The following is a 21,538-nucleotide window of genomic DNA, read 5'->3' as shown; positions in this document are numbered from 1 at the left end:
TGATCCCAGCGCAGAACTCCTGTAGGACACCATTACCCACTTCCAACCACTCTGAGCAACACCCTTAACTCCTACTCTCTGTTTCCTCCCTTCTAACCAGTTTTTAATCCAATTTGCCATCTTCCCTCCAATTCCATGTCTGTTAATCTTCTCCAATAGCCTCCTGTGTAGTACCTTGTTAAAGGCTTTCTGAAAGTCCATGTACACCGCATTTACTGTATTTCCCCAAAAGAATTAAACTAAGCTTTAGTTCCTTGTTTTTTCAGTGTTGTGTTATTGCTGTGGCTATCGGTGCAGATAGATCCTTCACACAGCTCTTGGTTAACACGCGCACACCTCCAGTAACGTGTTGTAACGTATTCATCCCATCACTTGGGGACTCTTGAGGGAAACATGTCAACTGCAATCTGTCCCAAAACAGACCAAGTACACTGACAGTGTTCTAGAGTAGACATGCCATTCCCACCCTAGCAAGTTTAGTTTGCTAACGAAACACGGGATACAAAGGGGCTCTTAAAGTAAAATATTACCTGGAACATATCTAAGTGCGTCTAATCGCTGTTCACTGTCCTTAACCCTAGGATTGATTTCTCGATATGGCTTGCTAATTCAATGGGCTTGGTAGGTAGTTGATTAGTATAGAGCAATACCATATTAGAACTTAAGCGTGGGCATATGTTGGATCTTTACTATTCTCTAAAAATGCCTCAACTGTCTTAACAGGAATGCCCGAAATGCCACGTGACCATTGAGAAGGACGGTGGATGCAATCACATGGTTTGTCGCAATCAGAATTGTAAAGCAGAATTCTGTTGGGTGTGCCTTGGTCCCTGGGAGCCACACGGATCTGCCTGGTTAGTCTGTCAGTCGCTGCGCTCTTGCAAGAAGAAGAGGTTTAGTGTTATCCAATATTTGAATTGTTTTGGGCACTGGGTTGCATGATTTGGGTAGGATGCTGTTGTATCTCAGTTACCAGAGTTTGAATCCAGGCAAGAAAGTTGGTTGAAGGTCTCTGTTCCAGAAGAGCTGTTCTGTCCTGCTTTCAGTATCTGAGCACAATTTCAGGTCAAATTTTCATCCACTGAGGTGGCATTCCTACTCCAAATCAATGATGCAGGGCTAGGCTGGTTGTTATTAGTAAGAGACTGACTAAATTAACCTTTTAACCTGCCCCTAATAATTGATGAGGGGAGAAATGACCAATCAATGGGTTCCATAGTAGTCAGTCAGCAGGAAGGTTCAGTAATGTTTCAATCTGTACACGGTGATCCTTAGGAGGAAGTTCTTTACTGACGTCGAAAGCAAAGGGACAACATTGGAAGTTTATATTTTATACATGTTCTGCATTTTTTTCTATTAAGGCTGAAATGAAACTAAGTTGTCCCCTTTCTGTTTTTAGGTATAACTGCAATCGTTACAATGAAGATGACGCAAAGGCAGCAAGGGATGCCCAGGAGGTAAAGGAAGCACGGGGGGGGAAGTGAGCTGTGGACAAACCTACAGAACCCTAGGCTGTGCAATTGTGGGGAAGTATTTCTCGTTGAGTCTTATTCCTTTTGGCATTGAGCTTTTGAGGCTGTTTCAAGATCTTTCCAAATTGGATTAGAGTAGATAGCTCCAGTTGACCTAACATAGACATGATGGTCTGAGTACCCTTGTGTACTGTCATTTCTATGATTCCTGCACATTGATGTTGAGGACTAAGTCCCAGATCCATTGTTGTGTATTTGGGTGCTGATAGCATTTCTGAAGTTTGTTGGAGAAAGTCAGCATCAGCAAATCAGCGGACCTTGCAAGCTACACGTAGTGTTGCTATTGTGCAGATCAGTATGTCACCTACTGGAAATTTCCCATTGTAGTCATTTCAGCGTTGCACTTGCTTCAGGATGTCCAATGTGCTTTACAACTAGTGGATCACTTTTTTGACGTGTAGTCAAAGACGTCAGCCAATTTGTACGTAGCTAGGTCCCACAAATACCAGATGAATGAATTACCACTTGCTATGTTTTTGGTGATGTTAGCTGAGGGAGGAATATTGGCCATGGCATTTTTTACGTCCACCTGATCAGGCAGATGTTTAATATTTCATCTGGCAATTTACCACTTAGCCTAGATTTTTAAAAATTCATTCTTGGGACGTGAGCGCCGCTAGTAAGAACGGCATTTAATGCCCACCTTAGTTGGTGGTGGATCTTCAACCGCTTAAGTACTTAGTGGGGTTTGAACCCACAGCTTACTGACACAGGTGACAGTATTTCAGCTGAGCCAAACTGCAGTGTGTTCGCTGTTTTATTTAATATAAATGAATAAAGCACTTAATTCTGTAAGAGATCTTGCTTCAGACTTGTGGTTCATTTTAATATTGGGCAAGCTGGCAGTCTGTGTGTTAGTGTGCACATCGTAAACATGGACTTGTGACAATAATTTAAATATTATTAGAATTTAACTGAGCTTCTGTCATCCAAACACTAGATTCATTTTCATAATACACTGTTGGGAGTTTCTGTGTAACTATTAACTGAAGCCCGTAAAGTTTGCACAAGCTCTTATGAATGAATGAAAGTGGCCAAATGCTTTGCTGCAGCACCAGCACCAGCACCAGCCCCACCCCTACAAACAGCATACTCTGAGTTTTGAATGGAAATGCTGCTGTGAAACACAATTACAAAACAATGTCTTTTCAAAGGAGTTGAAAGGGTGATTACTGTTCATATTTCTACTTTGGGGTATGAACGACAGTAAAATGGTTATCACAATTTTGAATGGTACCAGAGGAGACCACAATTTTACTTTATCTTACTGATCACTTTGCCTCTAATTTCTGTTGCAACAATCAAAATCTTTACTTTTGGTTGAAAGTCTAACTATAATAAATAGAAAACTACGGGCGACACAGAAGTAGAATCAGGTTTATGTGAAAGACTGATCTTGCGTCACGCTGGAGATGATTGTAAAAATCATAGACAAATTTTGCAATCAGGCCATATAATTGAGCGCCATTGTATACCAATCTCAACCATTCTTATCCAAACCATACTGTTGATCAAGCTTGGCCATTCCTGTATATTGTATGTTAAACTCGAAACTTTTGCACTAACTGTGCAGGCTCATTGAGTATCTCTTGCCCATTTGAAATTGTGAAACTGCTGCTGTTTTGTACTTTTGCGGACACCCTCTCAGTTTCTTTCCTGTTTGATGTGCTTCTTTAACAGCGCTCCCGAGCGGCACTCCAGCGGTACCTCTTCTACTGCAACCGCTACATGAACCACATGCAGAGCCTGCGGTTCGAGCACAAGCTCTACGCTCAGGTCAAGCAGAAGATGGAGGAGATGCAGCAACACAACATGTCTTGGATTGAGGTGCAGTTCCTGAAGAAAGCTGTGGATGTGCTCTGCCAGTGCCGCGCCACACTAATGTACACTTATGTCTTTGCTTTCTACCTCAGAAAGAACAACCAGTCCATTATCTTTGAGGTAGGCTCTCTTTCCACTGAAAGGTTCAAGTTGCTGTATTTGAAGCTGATTTAACACAATTCTGTTTGAGTTTGGCAATATTAATATGTTTACTGACTAATCATTACTCTGGAAAAAGTAGCAATAGTTTCAATGCAGCAAAATCTTTTCAATGTCAACTTGGCCATTTTAAAATTCAAAATGTGTGATAGCTGTGCACGCAGAATGATTAGTGCTTTGTCCAGGTAATGATAAATGGGAACTATAGTAAAATAGGTGCCAAGCAAACCCTTTGCTTAGAGCTCAGTCCTTTATTCATTCATATTTGTTCCCAAGCAGCAATTGGAGAATGAAGACTCTTTTGGGGGCCTACCCATTTACAAGCATATTGTATCACCCTATTGCACGGCCTCCTCTAAAATACACTGCCTCTGTGCCACCTCTCCTCCATTCTTCCCTTGTTGGCTTCGTTCAAAATTTTATGCTGCTCCCATGTGACAGGAAAATGATTTTCCATTTGTGGTGTATGGGCACAAGTTTAGTTTCAGGCACTTCTGGGGTTTTGCATTTCCTGCCATGGCCTCAATACACTGAGTGAGTCTCATGAGAACCTTTTCTATTAATGACTATCGCGATTGGTCTCTTATCATGTTTGCTGTGTAGCCTGAAAATATTGTAACTCCATTCAGAAACTCCTCTTAAAATGAGAGGTGTAGACAATAGCTGCAGAACTGGCCTCTGTTCACCTAAGCTAAGTAGCATGCAGTATCCTGCCATCCATACAGATGGTAAACATCATTTCATTTTTGCAGAATGAGCGCATAAGTATCAATAGCATTGATATGCATCAAGATCAAATCACCCAATGTCTCTGCATAAACTTCATGTTCAAGAGTCTGGAAGGTCCTCATTGAACAAGACCAACAGATTCACTGGATCCTTTGAACTCCGATCTCCTCGCTGGAACCTTGGCCCAGAGATATGATATCAGACAAGACCATCCAGTTTGTAAGGATACTGGTGGGGGGAATAGGACCAAGATTGTAATAGCAATACTTTCTAAGTATTGTCCCCGTCTCTAAATGGGCCTGAGGAAACCATGCAACAAACAGCATTCTGGGTAACCTTACAATATATTCAGCCTCCATTATGGGGACAGCTGGTTCTGATTTGAACAGACATTAGTGTTGTGAAAGCAATAGAAAGACGATATCAAATCCTTGCAACACTGTGGCTACAGTATGTATCATCTCCAGTGTGAACATAAGAACATATGCAATAAGAGCAGGAGCAGGCCATACGGCCCCTCGAGCCTTCTCCGCCATTCAGTAAGATCATGGCTGATCTTCGACCTCAACTCCACTTTCCAGCCCAGTCCCCGTATCCCTTAGAGTCCAAAAATCTTTGGATTGAATATACTCAACGACTCAGCATCCACAGCCCTCTGGGGTAAAGAATTCCAGAGATTCACAACCTCTCACTGAAGAAATTCCTCCTTATCTCAGTCCTAAATGGCCGATCCCTTATCCTGAGACTGTGTCCCCTAGTTCTAGACTCTCCAGCCAGGGGAAACAGCCTCTCATCATCTATCCTGTCAAGCCCTCCTGCCTTGCAGCATCAAGCTTACTTTGACAGTACCTACCAGCCCCGCAAACTCTGCCATCAAGAAGAACAAGAGCAGCAAGATCATTGGAGCAGCATCATCTCCAAGTCGTATACCTTCCTGACTTGGGCATGTTATTGCCATTCGTTCATCATCGTTGGGTCAAAATCCTGCAATTTCCTACCTAGCACCATTGTGCAAGTACCATCTGCATAAGGACGGCAGTGTTTGGAGGAGAAGGCCCACTGCCACCTTTTCAGGACAACTAGAGATGAATAATAAAAAATGCAGCTTTGCCAGTGTTGCCACATCCTGAGAACAATTTTTTTTAAACTATAAATCTGAAACGCGTGTGTTCTGTTCCTCAGCAATAGATAGTAGAGAGACCAGGTCAACCTTATGAGTCAATCATTCACCTTCAGGAATTGGTTCAGCTGTCACAATTATTAACACTTCCATTCTGTGTCCTGCACAACACCATTGAAATGGGTTCGTTTGCACAGTATGTGTGTACAGGATACTACTATCTGGAAATCCATTTAGCTGTTTGACTCCATTGTCTAGGAGACAATGGTTGGCAGAATGTGCACCGTGTGCTTGATTTCCCTGACATGGTTATAGGCTATTTAACTAGAGCTGGCGCCTACAGAGTTATTTTCAGTCAAGTAGCCTTGGAGAAAGTAGCCAAATGGACTGCTTACTCGCCACAGTTTGGCAGTGCTTTGAGTATTACTGTAGCTGCCTGCTTCCACACCTGTATCCCAAAGTTTTGGGATACAGGTGTGGAAGCAGGCAGCTACAGTAATGGTTGAGAACAAATGATGGTAGATTACTCATTCTTCAAATGCTGAACCTTAATGTTTTAAAGGGAAAATGTACAAAACGAGATTGAATAATTATCTGGCAGAAAATGGGATTGAAAGTTATAGGAACGGATTGAGGCATGGGGGATCAGGTAGTTATGGGACATTGTGGAATGTTTCAGGACAGGAATATGTGGAGGAAGCTTTTGCTTTTTTGGAGGGTTTACTTGGTATAAATCAGCTTCCTTGTGAATTTTGGATTGGATTTATTGGAGGCCATGACAGTGTAGTGACCATGTTATGTTGGAGGGAATGGGCTTGATGGGTTGAACAGCCCTATTCCCGTACCATGATTCATGCTCTTGCACAGCTTTACAGTAAAATATCATAGAAGGTACAGCACAGGAAGAGGCCATTCGGTCCTTCATGTCTGTGCCAACTCTTTGAAATATCTGAGCTTCGGCTCGTTCTGGCTTACCAACAGCCAAGTCTGATCTTCAAGGGTGCTAGATTAATGTGTTTCAACGGGATTGGGAAATTTTCACATCACGATTTTGCGTTTTTAGTAGTAGAGGACTGATGGAGGGAGGGGAGAGGAAAAGCAACTTAGGTGGATGAAAAGAAGAGAAATTCTGATTAGATCTGTGGTTCAACAGTGACAGCTGCCACTTGAGGATTCTGATCAGAAAGTTTTTCTTGTGATTTAAATTCAACCATATCTTACTCATGAAAATGAATAGACCGGATTAGATAAATGGAACCTGCTTGATGCTTTACTTCTGTCTATGGGGCCCATTGGAAATCTCAAAATGACTGCAGCCGCCTTGTGTAGAATCACTGAACGTTATCTTTACTGTGAGCAATATCGACAATCCCTCAAATCTTCTTTCCCTATCCTATGAGGAGAGATTGAGTTGAATGGGCTTATACTCTCTGGAGTTTAGAAAAATGAGAGGTGATCATTTCATTGAACATACAAGATTCTGAGAGGGCTTGACAGGGTAGATGCTGAGAGGATGTTTCCCCTGGCTGGAGGGTCCAGAACTAGGGGACGTAGTCTCAGGATAAGGGGTCGGCCATTTAAGACTGAGAAGAAGAGAAATTTCTTCACTCAGAGGGTTATGAAACTTTGGAATTCTCTACCCCAGAGGGCTGTGGATGCTGAGTCATTGAGTATGTTCAAGGCTGAGATAGATAGATTTTTGGACTCTAGGGGAATCAAGGGATATGGGGATCGGGCAGGAAAATGGAATTGAGGTCAAAGATCAGCCATGATCTTATTGAATTGTGGAGCAAGCTCGAGGGGCCGTGTGGCCTACTCCTACTCCTATTTCTTATGTTCTTATGTTTCTAGCGATGGTACTTTCAGAGTACGTCTAGTGTTCAGGTGTATCTCCAGACTCCACTGAACTCTACAGTCCAAAGAAGGATGGGTGATGCTTTACTGCGATACTCTACCAGTTCAGCTGCACTTTTATGATTCCACCCGATGTACAAATTTAGCCTGAGTGAGGCTGAGTTTGATGTGCTATATTAAAGACTGCTGGTGTTCTTGCCGTCCGATTTTATTTCCCATTTGCTGATCTGTAAGATGGGGAGAATTTAAAATGGGTATCTGGTAGTACAAACACTCGGCAGAGTCAGGGTATCTGCCTACTGCAGTGCAGTTTGTGTTGCGATCCAAACTTGTTACATACAGTGTGTGTTTCTCTCCCCAGAACAATCAGGCAGATCTGGAGAATGCAACAGAAGTGCTGTCTGGCTATCTGGAGAGGGACATATCCCAGGACTCCCTGCAGGACATCAAACAGAAAGTACAAGACAAGTACAGGTGAGATTAGATGAAATTAGTGATTATTACTGACATATCTTCTCCTTTAAACCACCCCCCCACCCCGCCCACCACCAAACACCAAAAAAATCGTGTCCACTTCAGGGGAGAAGCAGATGTTTTCTGTAACTTGGCGTCCTGGTGGCACCTACGCAGAACCTTAATATATTCTTTTCAAATGAATGCGCTGGCACACAACTGCAATAATCTCAAAAGAAATATCGTCCATATCATTGTTCTTTCCCTAATGGATAATTGGATTGATTGATCTAAGGCTAAAGTGTCCAAAAGACCATACCAGATGTGAGCAATCTAACTTTCCCTATCCTTCCTGGGTCCCCTCTTCCTGCAAAGTGTGATACTTTTAGCCCAGAAGCTAAGGTAGGCCTATTGACTAGGTCCATCTGGCCCACTGTTGACTGCTGAATAAAACAGACTGACCTTTTAGTGATTTCAACCCTCATCTATTATATAGCCTGTCGTCAGCTTGACACTTGGCGACTTTATAAGTGGAAATGGCTTGTCATTTGGTGCTGGAGTCAAGTCTATGTTATATTTTGTGAGATGAAGGATTTGCGTCCTCCATTAGCTGTAGCACTTGCCGGACAATGAGAGTGAGTCCAGCTCTATTAAAGTATATGCAGTTGAGATAGTTGCTTTCCAGATGTATGTGAAAAGAAAGACTTGCATTTACACAGCACCTCTCTCAAACATCTCAGAATGCTTCACGTACAACAAATTACTTTGAAATATAGTCACTTATGTAAGCAAATGCCGCAGCCATTTTATGTACAGTGAGATCCCAGAAACAGCAATGAGTTGAATGACCAGTTGATCTATTTTTGATGTTGGTTGAGGGAAAATGTTGCCCAGGACACTGCGAGAGTTCCCTGCTTTTTTCAATTAGTGCAAAGAAATCTTTAACATTAGCTGATCAGGCAGATGGGGCCTCTGACAGTGCAGGACTCCCTTATTGTTACAGTAGTGTAGCGGCCTAGATTATGCGCTAAGGTCCTGGAATGGGCCTCAAATCTACAACCTTCTGAATCGGGCAAGTGTGCTACTGACGGAGCCAAGCTGACACTGTTGTGGACCAAAGTTGGTTGAATTTGTGTCTCTTGATTTACGAAATGGGCCTGCTAAACCTTTGATCTCGGCATGGGTTAAACCTAGTTCCCTAAACTGTTTCATTCTTCCTTTGGTATAAGTTATCATTGATCTAAAGCTGCTATACTAGAGAATCAGTGAATCTGATCATACAGACTAAGATGCATCACAGTAGATAGGGTACCTGGATATGGTACAAGCACTGTAATGAAGGTAAGTATTTTGCTCACCTTTTCAGGAAGTATTTGTCAAATTATGCTAACATCTTTCTCACAGTCTTGCTCTCTATCATTTTATGTTGGGATTTTCTACATTGGAGTGATCAGCTCCATAGGGGTGATTGGACCTATTTAATATAAAGCCTTTAACGAGAATGAGTCCTGATAGTTCCCTAAGTGATCCCATTTTTGACCTGTGCTGTGTCTTTGCGTATTAATCTCATTTTGCATCTTTTGTCTGACTCTTGTGTGTTTCATGACTTTATACTTCCTGCGGCCCATTTTGTGTCATTAGACTCTCAAACATCAGCATATCTAACTTCTGAGATGATCTTTGTATAGTCTGCAGCAATTTATATCTCTTTCCAGCATTTAAAAATCTCTTAATGGGCTGTTCAAACTTGTTAGCTGCCTCCTTGTCAAAGTAGCTGGTAGATTTAAGCTCTTGGCCCCAATCTGTTCACCCCTCCCTGCTTTCTCGGGCATGTTCTTGCAGTCCTGTGCATGTGTTTTCTCCTCCGACCATACCAGCGCTGGTGAAGGCTCCCACCTGAAATGTTCACCGTTTATTTTAGATGACTGATTGACTTGCTGTGCATTCTTGTTTTTTTTTTGTTGTTTTTATTTAGACTGACTGTTCTGTTTCCTTTCTCAGATACTGTGAGAGCCGGAGGAAGGTGTTACTACAGCATGTGCATGAAGGCTACGAGAAAGACCTTTGGGAGTATATCGAGGACTGAGGCTCAGCTTACAATGAACTGTCAACCCGTTAGCAACAGAGTGCTGATGCAAATAAAGTGGGCGGCACTGGCCCTTGCAGACACTGCTGGAGTTCTACCCTACTTTTTGTTAATGGAAAGTTTAAGTAAATTATATTGTAATAAAAAAGTAGATAAAAAACCACAAAATGTACAACAGTATTGTAAGTGGATGAAGGGTATGACACACTAAAAACCCTCCAACTTTAATCTGTAATGTAGCTACATTCTGAGAGCTGAAACCATTTTCTGTTTCCTTTCATTTATTCATTTTCTCTGTGTGTAGTAATTGAACTGAAACTGTTTTGACCTGGCTCCTCTTTTCCAGCCAGACATTAATTGTATGTAGGTTCCCTGTTTGTGAATGTTGATTGGCTAACTGTAAGGCAGCGCTCTGGGGGAACATCTTTGTATATGACTTTTAAAAGGAGGACACAGTATTTTTCAAATTGTATATAGCGCATATGCATGGTTGAGCGAGAGCAAGCGTGGCACGTGTTTGCATAATGTTTAATTACAAAAAAATATTTATTCTTTAAAAACCTTCAAGAATATGTATATTTGCTGTGCAGTTTCTTTAGGTTTGCTAACATTTGACCTCAACGCTGTTAGTGGAATGTGGATTTAATTTTCTGCTTTTTCTGCTTCCCCTTTTAAAAACAAAAATTTTTACCATGTAATTTTCCATAGTACTAGTTGTAGACTCGAGGTGAGACCTGGTGGGGTGTCGGGTTTCCCCGATGTTCACCTCTTTTTTTCCCCCCCCCCCCTTTTTTTCTTATTGCTGCTTTTCTACCGTGCTGCACCTTCCAGCTAACAACCGTCATCTCCAGCTTCAGCAGGAGAAGGCCTCAGTACTTTCCATTTCTCTGTTGCTGTAAAAAAGAAATACCCTTAAAATTGTACAGATCTCGTCAGACAATAGGAGCGGTACAGATAGTTAACATTCGAAAGAGAACAGCACCCAGCTTGTCTCCCACCCCCACACCTCCACCGCCCTGGGTGTTAACGGCTGTTGTCCTTGCTGTGTTCTGCTTGTGTGTTGCTATCGCAGCGTATAGAGGTTAGGGTTGAAGGATCATTGCTTGGTGGGGCTAAGTGAAAGATGGACTGCTATGTTCTAGACTGGCAACCAAACCCAAGCTGCAACTAATGGTTAGTAGTTTTGTTCTACTCTGCCATTTAATTGATTGTATATATCAGAGAGTTGTCTGAGGTTAAGATCCAGCACTGGGTTCCTTAGTCCTACGCTCATTGCTGTGGATTTTTTTTCTTTTTTTTTCCTTTTGTTGCACTGGGACAATGTATTGTCAAATTCTCAAACGTTGAAAGATTTGTAGCTGTAATGGATGAATCCATGACCAACTTACACAATTGTAAAGCTTGAATACTGCAAAGCATTTACTGACGATAAAGGTTTAATTTGGGTATCCCTTGCGTGTCTTCCAGTGCATTTGGGGTGGGGTCAGCATTGAGTGCAGAAACGCTACCAACAAGCATGTATGTAATTTCTTGGGCATCCTGTGAATTGTAATGCTCCAACACATAGTCTAATGTGGCATGGTCAGCAGATATGATTGCAAGTGGTAAAACTATAGTGAAGCTTTATTTCCTCCCCTGCGTGCATTCTTCTACAAACAGGAAAGGTCTTCATCTCATCATGGAGGATTGGAAGAGCTTGTGCCACGTACGTGCTCGGTAGCGGCCAGCAACCCTGCTGTCTTCGCGTTGGAGCTGGTCAGTGGCCTTTTCCCCTCCCCTCCCAAACCCCAAGGTGGTACCTTTTGAATTTGTGCTCTGCTCCATCTGACATCACAACCAGTAAAACAACTTGCCCCTTTAAATGAGGCAGAGTCTGGAATACTAACTGGATTATTACCATACGCCTGGGAGTCTGAGTTACTGGGCTGCTTTTTACCGTGATGTGCATTTGAAATGGAAACTGCCATAGTCCTGGTAGAAATCAGTTCTATACGTTGTGGCAGGAGGGCAGAAAGGAAATGTCAAAAGTATTGGTAAATGTACATTCCGGTGACCGGATGGTGAATGGAAACACTCAAGTTAAACCTTATCAGGCAAACCAGGCAGGAAGCTGAATTGCACAGCTGGCTGAAGCCACTGGGCCCACTTCCTGGTCTACAAAAATCAGACAGGACTGCTTACAAACCAAAGGTCCCGCAAGCTAACGCTACCCGTATGTACACATTGTAGAGTAACCCATAGTCACCTGTGGTGCTTTGATTCAGAGCTTTTTACTGATTAAACTGTAGGTAGGTGTAAAGAATACTTCTATTTATGTACATGATGTGTAGTATTTGTTGTCACAAGGTGGGTTCTAAGCAGTGGGTGAGTAAACTTTTGAGCATACTCTTAAACCTCGTCTTAAGTGACAACCCATACAGCATATATTAATGCAGATGGGGAAACGTGTTTATTTTTGCTTCTTCATTTCACAGGGCAGGTGACTTTTTGCTGTAACGGGTAGGTTAATCTGCCTGGGGTTTTTAGGTAGGGCAGGTACTCTACTGATGGTACAGCATTTTAACCACTGAAGTAGCAAAAAGGTTGTTTGATTCTGTGGGTTTTTTTTTCTTTTTTAAAAACACCTTGCGCTTGAGCCTGTTCTGCCAAATACTCTGGAAGAAATTCTTTTTGATTTAGGTTGACTGAAACAAAACATTGTAACTCCATTTGGGTTCCACCTTTTAATGTGTTCTCCTTTCATCCAGGTCAGAACAGTTACTGAACAATTACCATATATAGGGCTAATGCATCACACTGTGTTCCGGCCTAAGAAATGCTGTTCTGATTACATGCGTACTTGGCAAAAACACAGTGAAATTTTAAACCCAATAAATGCACTTTTGACAAAATAAGAACAAATGTTTTCTAATTTTACTGAATTTCAATTTCTTATTAAACACAAACTTGGAGAAATGCAAAAATCCCAGAGCCAGTACTGAGATCATTGGCCTAAGGGTGTGACGAAGGATGGAGCAAATCAGTGTGTTGCAAGAAAGTTGAGGTTCAGAAAATGTTATTGTCCAAGTCATCCTCAGCCCTAAAATTAATCTCTTTGTACTGCTTACATTGCTAAGTACAAATGTTTGAAGATGTTAGGTTCAAAATGACAGATTTCTAAGTTCTACCTGACTTTCAATAACAACAATAGCTTGCAATTATATAGCGCCTTTAACATCGGGTAATGTCCCAAGACGCTTCCTCGAGGCGTTATCAGAGAAAAGTGGACGTTGCGCCAATTTCCAATGTGGCCTCCTTTCAAGAAGGAGATACTCGGAGGGGAGGTGGATTTTAAAAAGGAGAGGGAGGTGAGAGTTTTAGGGAGGGAATTCCAGAGCATGGGGCCTAGGCGGCTGAAGTCACGGGCACTAGCGGTGGGGCGAAGGCGCGGGAGGTTGGTGGGGGGGGTGGTAAACAAGAGGGCAGAGTTCAGTAAGCTGCAAAAGTGCCCTCAGGACGGGCCATTATTCTGACTAGTAATTTTGGAGGCCAAATTCTCCCAGGTCCTTCATTCTTGCTACAGTGCTATTCGGAGAGGGCCACTTCACTATCTAACCAGGTCAGGGAGGTGGGGAGAGAAGAAATGGGAATATCATCAGCAGGTCTGGTATTCCGAAACGGGGAACTTTTCTTTTTAGCAGCCTCTGGTTATCGTGGAAACCAGTCAGATTGGGAATGGGAAAATCACTGAAACGTGGTAACCTTAAAACTTCTAATGTTTCCTGGGCCGTGCAAAAGTGCATGTCTGGGGCCTCCCTCCCCCAGGCTTGTTACCAAAAAGATTTGTTTCTGCTTCAAGAACAACTGCCTAGTCATCTAAAAATTCATAGTTTGTCTTCCCAGTAGGGTCTTGTTTGCTTATTTCTCATAAGCGAATAAGTAAAAATGGACAAAGCACAGAACCATCGCACTCTCAACTTGGGGGTGATTGTGGCTGCCAAATTTGTCTGGCACACTGTCAGACCACAATGAAACAGATCAAAGATTGGAGAAAATTGGCACGGATAAAGTCAAATGTCTCCAGCGTTAACCACGTTCCTGCTGCTACTGCCTGGAATGTCTGAGATGCAGGCACCTAAGAGAGTCTGGCCCCTCAGCCAGTGTTACCCACCTACCAATGTAAGTGGAAAAGAACAGGCTTGGCTGTGATGCCGTTTGGGGGTGTAAAGCTTGCTGACATTCACACGTGAACAATGGCAATTTGTGTGAGGTGCTGGAGAGTGACCAGAACTGTACCCCAGTAAGCAGTCAATTAAAAAAAAGGGGGGAGAAAATTGGTGAGGGGGGAGGGGAAAGAAATTTTTGATATTTTCTCCCAATGCTCTTACACTCTGAAGACTAAAACTGTATAAAGTAGCAAAACCCAAACCAATAAATGATGGTTAAAAACTTTCCACTGGTGTGGAATAAGAGATGTCTGACAGGAATATATACATATATATATATATGATCAGATATATAGAAGTACCTTATTGTGCAAGTGCTTGTATTTCTACAATGTGCATCCATGAGCGCAGGTGTTGGTTGCTGCAGGGGATCATTATCTCTTTAGTAATTCATTTTTCTCAAAACAGCTTGTCTGAAGCTTTGAAATGTTATGGGGCGTGCAACAGGTAGTGGTAGATTTTCCATATCAATGACATTTTATTTTGAAAGTCACTGTCATCTTTCTTTAAGCTGACTTAAGTCATTCATCTGCAAACTGGACAAAAATAAATTAAAATACTGTGTCTTTCTTGACTCAAATGGTTATTGTCAGACAGAAATGTTTGGGAAGCCAGAATGATTTTGGGAGTGCAGATTTTTTCAAAGAGAAGGATTGCTCCAGACTGCATTAACTGTCCTTGGAAACTTTGAGCCTCTATTATTGCAAGTACTTTGGAGCCTGCAAGCGGCGGGTGTGTCACATAATCAATAGGGCCAATCCTATGCCCCAGAAACAATACTTATGGCCTGTACCATAAAACCGTCAAACAGGAATAGGTCATTCAGCCCCTCGAGCCTCTTCCGCCATTCTATTAGATCATGGCTGATCTTTACCTCAACTCCATTTACCCGCCTTTGCTCCATTACCTTTGCTACCCTTATCTAACAAAAACGTATCGATTTCAGTCTTAAAAATTTCAAATGTCCCAATGTTTTGGGGTAGAGAGATTCAGATTTGTGTGAAAAAGTGCTTCCTGATTTCATCCCTAAATGGACTTGCTCTAATTTTATGATTATTGCCTCTTGTTTTGGATTTCCCCACCAGAGGAAATAGTTTCTGTGTCTACCTTATCAAATCCCTTTATCATTTTAAATACCTTGATTAGATCACCCCTCAATCTTCTAAACTTGTTCTCATTTTTTAAACCCTTTACGCCCTGGTATCATTCTGGTGAATCTACGCTGTACCCCCTCAAAAGCCAATATATCTATCCTGAGGTTTGGTGCCCAAAACTGAACACAGTACTTCAAATGGTGTCTAACCAAGGCCCTGCACAACTGAAGTATCACTTCCTCACCTTTCAATTCCAACCCCATTGTGATAAAGCCCAAAGTTCCCTTAGCCTTTTTGAATCCTTTTTGTAAATGTGCACAAGCTTTTAGTGATTTGTGTACATGGGCACTTAAATCCCTTTCCTCCTCCACAATTCCTAGTCTCTCACCATTAAGAAAATATTCTGATTTGTCTGTCTCCGATCCAAAGTGGATAACCTCACACTTCCCCACATTGAACTCTTATCTGCTAAAGTTTTGCCCACTCACTTAGTCTATCTATGTCCCTTTATAACTTGCTGCTTGCATCCACACAACTTGCTGTGCTTCCCAACTTAGTGTCATCTGCAAACTTGGATATATAACTCTCAATATGGTGGAAAACTGATACCTGGGGAACACCACTTGTCACATTCTGCCGATGAGAGAGCAATCCCATTATCTCTACTCTGTCTCCCAACCAACTACCGATGCATGTCACAAGGATACCCCCAATTCTGTGCAATTTCACATTGAACTCCACCTAGCATAGTAGCTGTTTTTTTGATTATCATTGGACAGCAGCTTTAGGGCAATTAATAGAAAACATGGAAAAAGGTAATTTAGTCCAGCAAGCCTGTTCATTCAACAGTGCATGCATAATGTACTCCTATCAGACTGTACTCACCCAATTTTCTATCCTGATGAAACGTTCAAATATAAACCAGGCAAATCCTATGATGTCTTTCTAATCTTGCATCCTAAATTATATATCCTTGGTGTGATGTTTTCATGACACCAGTAGCTCAGGAATCAACATTGCATTTGATCATGAAATTATCTTTACAACCCCGAGTTGAAATGCAAGAATTTTTTTTCAACAATTATTGGCACATTTATTCAATGCAGTATTCTTGATCATGTGCGGCAATTCTTCCCTCTAAAACCATGTGGTTAACTTTCTTAATAATTCACTAGATGGAACCCAGATAATCTTTGTCTGTTGTATATGATGGAAGGCAGAGGAGAGACATCACAAACAAATGCCCCATGAACTGGTACCTTAGCCGGTATTGCAATTGAAGGTACCAATCAGTTACTGTTTAGTGAACTTTATCAACAGTAAAATATGTTGCATTTATCAAAACAAAATTGAAAATGTCTTTTTCACTGCATTTCAAAATGAACCAGTCCAGGGACACCTGTTTGCAGGATATGTACAGTGGCCATCTGCCCACAGGCTCTACTGCCTCTCTGACCGGGCTTAGGCCTCAGCTCCCCGACGCGCCTCGGTGGAGGCACGTACAACGTACTTACGTCACACAGGTCGGAACTCCAGGAAGGCCCGGATGAGGGCTGCGCAGTGTAATGGCGGCTCCGGCTCCGCGGGTGAGTGGCGGCCCTGCCGGGGACCTGATCTCTGGGTCTCGATTGTGCGGCATTCCGTGCCGCTTACACCGCGGTTGACGGGGTTTTTTGTTGTGTTGAAGGCACACTGGTCTCCGCCGGGCAGAGTGACGGTGTTGTTTGGGTGCGTCTGGTTGCCGTAGCAACGGCAGCCTGTGGCATGGACGCTTGCAGGAGAAAGAAAGAACTTGCATTTATATAGCGCCTTTCACAACCTCAGGACGTCCCAAAGAGCTTTACAGCTTTTACTTTTGACCTGTAGTCACTGTTGTAATATAGGGCACTTAGCAACCAATTTGTGCACAGCAAGATCCCAAAAACAGCAATGTGATAATGACCAGATAATCTGTTTTAGTGATGTTTGGTTGAGGAATAAATATTGGCCCCAGGACACCAAGGAGAATTCCTCTTCTTCTTCCAATAATGCCATGGGATCTTTTACATCCATCTTGGGCTGATTGGGCCTCGGTTTAACATCTCAACCGAAGGACGGCACCTCCAAAGATACTGCACTCCCTCTGTACTGCACTGGAGTGTCAACCTGGATTATTGGCTGAAGCCTGTGGAGCGGGGCTTGAACTAGGCTTCAGCCATGGTTCAGTGGGTAGCACTCTGGCTTCTGATTCAGATGGTCGTGGGTTCAAGCCCCACTCCAGAGACATAATCCAGGCTGACACTCCAGCGCAGTACTGAGGGAGTGCTGCACTGTCGGAGGTGCTGTATTTCAAGATGAGATGTTGAACCAAGGCCCTGTCTACCCTCTCAGGTGGATGTAAGTAATTCCATGGCACTATTTCGAAGAAGAGCAAGCGCATTCTCCCTAATGTCCTGGTCAACATTTATCCCTCAACCAGCATTACTAAAACAGATTATCTGGTCATTATCACAATGCTGTTTGTCGGAGCTTGCTGTGTGCAAATTGGCTGCCTTGTTTCCTACATTACAACAGTGACTTCAAAAGCATTTCATTGGTAAAGCGCTTTGGGACGTCTTGAGATTGTGAAAGGCGCTGTATAAATGCAAGTTCTTTCTTTGAACCCACAACCTTCTGCCTCAGAGGCGAGAGTGCTATCAAGGCTGACACGATGGGAGTGTGCCGGCTCTACTGATTGACAGGCCATCAGGGTCCTTGGGGCAGGCCTTGGCTTTCCATTCCGCCACCTTTTCCGAAGGTGACTGCTGGCTGGGTTGCGGTGTCACGAGGGCCACTGTTTATGTGTGATGCTTCAGTGAGCGTGGGGGAGCTCTTTTGAACAGAGCTGTCAACATTGGCTAAATGTTAGAAGTGACTTTATGATTAAGACTGTACATTTTTCGCAGAGTGTGTTTTTTCTGCAGAGATCCTGGAAGCTCCTTGAAGTCAGAAGGGGATCCAGTGATTTGCATGAAAGCGTGTTGCTTAGACTTTTGAAGTCTAATAAGCCTGTTTACCCACCCAGGGAGGGAGAGACCTTGCAGAGTGAAAGAGAAAATTAACTCTGTAAAGTATACAGTTCCTATATTCTATCAAAAAGAGTTAAAATTGTAGACTAATTTAGATTTGTAGTTACTCTTTAAGAGTGGCATTTTAACTTGAGTGGTCTGCCAAGTAAATAATGTAAATGAGAAAGGCTGCTTGGTAGGCTTAGATTCACATCTGAGTTGAGAGACTTCAGAAACTTGCTTCACAGAGCCACCTAGTAGCCGGGGCCTGCACTGTGACAGTACCCTTAGCAAAATTGAACAGAAAATGTTAACAGAAAAGCGTGACCAAAAACTGTGACAACAGGAAGTAAAGTTTGCAGACAGGAAGTGTGCAATTTACACAACATCTCATGGTGTTCTATGTAAAGAGTCAAGACCAAGTATAGTCTTCAGTTGAATTGGGGTTAGAGGAAAAAGTATAATTTGACCAGAGTATGCACTTGTAAATCAGTCGCCATTTTAAAGCTATACATTCTGTCCTTACCGTTATGTGATACTTCGATTTTATATTATTTTTAGTTAAATAGCAAAACTTACAGCAATTTGGGAAGCAGAGTAGAGTTGGTTGGAGTATATGAGTTTCTCTGCAGTACAGACTGAAGAGCTGGGAGATGCAAAACTGAGGTTCTACGTTGTCAATTTATTTTTGAATGAACAGGTTATTTCTGCTGAATGGAAGCCTGCGAGTGGAGAATACCTGTGACCATTGGAACTCTACTGTAGGAGGAACCTGATGCTCTCTTCTGCTGTTTGTTACTGACGGCTTCAGTCCCGCAAGAAAATGGCAAATCTGGAGAAAGAATTGGTGAGTAACAAATAGATATCTAAAAACATACTCGGTGTATAGCTGTTTCTCAATATAGTGCTGCTGAAGTCATGTACTTGAAGCGTGTTTAAAGTGGGACCAAAGTTCAAATCTAACCCCAGATTTATGGGATGAATGTTTCCTCTGTCTGCTGGCTGTCCTATGTGATATGGGTTTGTACAGTTTCAATCTAATACCTAGTGGACAAGGGGCAACAGCACATAAATGTTCCTAAGTCAGCACTAACTGGCTGTGTCAGACAGAGCTCAGTGTGAAAAAAATGTCACGTTGGTACAGTAGGGGTGTTCTTGAAGCCCATTGTTTGGACAGTGTAGAGGGAGCTTTACTCTGTATCTAACCCATACTGTACCTGCCCTGGGAGTGTTTGATGGGACAGTGTGGAGGGAGCTTTACTCTGTATCTAACCCGTGCTGTACCTGCTTTGGGAGTGTTTGATGGGACAGTGTGGAGGGAGCTTTACTCTGCATCTAAAGTGCAGTACCTGCCCTGGGAGTGTTTGATGGGACAGTGTAGAGGGAGCTTGCCTCTGTAAATAACTCTTGCTGTACCTGCCCTGGGAGTGCTTGATGCTGACATGGGTTGCCTAAATTGGAAAATGTTCTTCTGGGCATCTCTCATCTTGATGAGCACAAATAAATTAGGAAAGAAATGGGACAAAAAAGAAATTGTGGTGAAATATCCTTGTAGCACGTGGCTAAATGTGCACCTGTAAAATGATATGGGAGGGGATTTGTTGCTGTGTGATTACTATATGTCTGATTACATTTTTCTCCAGATTATACAGCGTCCTGATCCTTCAGCTGATCTACGGAAATCACGATCAAGGAAAGGTGAGGATTTTGGGAGTCTTCGCTTTTATGTTTATGTATGTAAATATAAAAGTGTTTAACCTCATGCACATGCATGGTTGAGTGTATATGAGAGCTTGTGAGAAAAAAAATTAGGTTTTGGTCCCTTGATCATCTTCTGTTTCTCCCTTAAAGGTGCTGATTTATGACAGGGTACAGCTCCATACCTGTCTACAAACCCTTTGCCACCTCAGCCAAGTGATTGTGCATCAGGTGTGAGTCTCGAGATTAAGTATTGGCAAGCTGTTTGATCATGGCGGGTATCATAGCCAACCCAATCCTGTCTTCATCAGTGGCCAACGTATGGGTGCTCCCCAATAGGGATCACTGATCAGGCTAATTTCCCCTTCCTTATTTGAGGACGATGAGGCCACTTGTCACAATTGCAAGGGTAATGCGGAAAATTTTTCCACTAGTGGGCATAAATTTAAGATCATCCCCAAAAGAGTGAAGGGAGAGTTTAGGAGACATTCACTGATTCTAACCATTGGCGATCAGCTAACTCAGCACAGATGTCAAATTGAACCTGGGATCTTTCTGGCCTTTACGCCCAGAGGAAACATCTTGGCCACTAAGTGTATTCCATGTTCTTCAAACAAATATAAAGAGCAGCTGTTTCTGATCATCCATTCTGACCCGTCCTGTGATATGGGAAATTGAGCCCTGGATACGCAGTAAGTGTACCTCCCACTAAAGGGGATACCTGACAGCACGTACTGGGGAATATGTCCTGAATCTTCCTAGTCCATGAGTTGCACACTGCCGTAACCAACTGAACCAGGGAATGTGGCCCTCTGTTCCTACTGTTAGTGTAATGTTGTGGCCTCCATTCAGTGAGGATGAAATTGAAACTCCATTTTGTCTCAAATTCCCAATTAATTGGTCCAGATAAACCCACTGTATTACTTCAGAGTAAGTCAGGAAAGTGGGACCAGAGGACCTAACTTTGGATTAGTGAAAAGTATATTTTTAAAACTCTAAATCTTGAGCACACAATCTAGGCTGATGGAGTGCTTCACTGTCAGAGGTGCTGTCTTTCGATGAGACGTTAAACCTAGGCCCCGCTCTAAAAGATCCCATGATATTTTTATCCCTCAACCAACTCCTTCAAAATAGATAATCTGGTCATTTATCTTCTTACTCTCTGTGGGCCCTTGCTGTGCACAAAATGGCTGCTACATTTGCCTACATAATAGTGACTGCACTTCAAAAGTAATTATTTAGCTGTGAAGTGCTTTGGGATATCCTGATGATATGAAAAGATTTATATGAATGCAAGTTTGTTTGTTCTTTCTCCTTTGCCCATTGATTGATAATTTGTTGTCATCAGCAGTATGACAACTATGCTCAAGGCATCTGTGAGAGATCCGACCAATTAGTGCCAAATTAGAGATGGTTTTGTGCTGTGGGCCTGCACCCATTAGTTATTGGGTTGATTCAGCCCAAACACATTTCACATAGGACCCTCAAAGCCAGTAGATAAAGTGGACACATTCCCATCAGTCAGTGTGAGATGGGCAATCTTGGTAATATGGGAGCTGTGTGGTGTAGGGGACCTCAGCTTTATTATTCACCTTAACGGCTGCTGAGCAGAAGTCGGCCCGCTGGTTTTTGGATTTCACATTTTAGCTAAGATTATAACTTGTACCAAATGAGATGCTGCATCACACTGTGTGCCTGTGGACTCAGCTCTTCGCTGTCACTGTATCAATGTACTATACCAACTGAGTCGTTTTACAGCTG

General features: G+C 42.6%; 2 protein-coding genes across 3 annotated transcripts in view; both read left to right on the top strand.

The window, feature by feature from the left end:
* Positions 1–12,655, top strand: part of LOC137304748 (E3 ubiquitin-protein ligase ARIH1) — a 53,695-nt gene extending 41,040 nt beyond the window's left edge. For both annotated transcript variants that reach the window (XM_067973442.1, XM_067973441.1), the window contains 5 exons: positions 724–854; positions 1,400–1,457; positions 3,213–3,473; positions 7,577–7,689; positions 9,670–12,655. In XM_067973442.1, coding sequence (XP_067829543.1) covers positions 724–854; positions 1,400–1,457; positions 3,213–3,473; positions 7,577–7,689; positions 9,670–9,754 — 648 coding nt within the window. In that variant the 3' untranslated portion in view covers positions 9,755–12,655. The remainder of the gene's footprint in view (positions 1–723; positions 855–1,399; positions 1,458–3,212; positions 3,474–7,576; positions 7,690–9,669) is intronic.
* Positions 12,656–16,559: 3,904 nt separating this feature from the next.
* The window catches only part of bbs4 (Bardet-Biedl syndrome 4), a 25,113-nt gene continuing 20,134 nt past the window's right edge, over positions 16,560–21,538 (top strand). The window contains exons 1-3 of the mRNA XM_067973440.1: positions 16,560–16,639; positions 18,780–18,926; positions 19,723–19,777. Of these exons, the coding sequence (XP_067829541.1) occupies positions 18,903–18,926; positions 19,723–19,777 (79 nt within the window). The 5' untranslated portion in view covers positions 16,560–16,639; positions 18,780–18,902. The remainder of the gene's footprint in view (positions 16,640–18,779; positions 18,927–19,722; positions 19,778–21,538) is intronic.

Source organism: Heptranchias perlo, chromosome 38, assembly GCF_035084215.1.
Source record: "Heptranchias perlo isolate sHepPer1 chromosome 38, sHepPer1.hap1, whole genome shotgun sequence".
Taxonomy (NCBI): domain Eukaryota; kingdom Metazoa; phylum Chordata; class Chondrichthyes; order Hexanchiformes; family Hexanchidae; genus Heptranchias; species Heptranchias perlo.
Note: the sequence above shows the minus strand (reverse complement) of the source record. Positions and strands in the feature narration are given on the sequence as shown.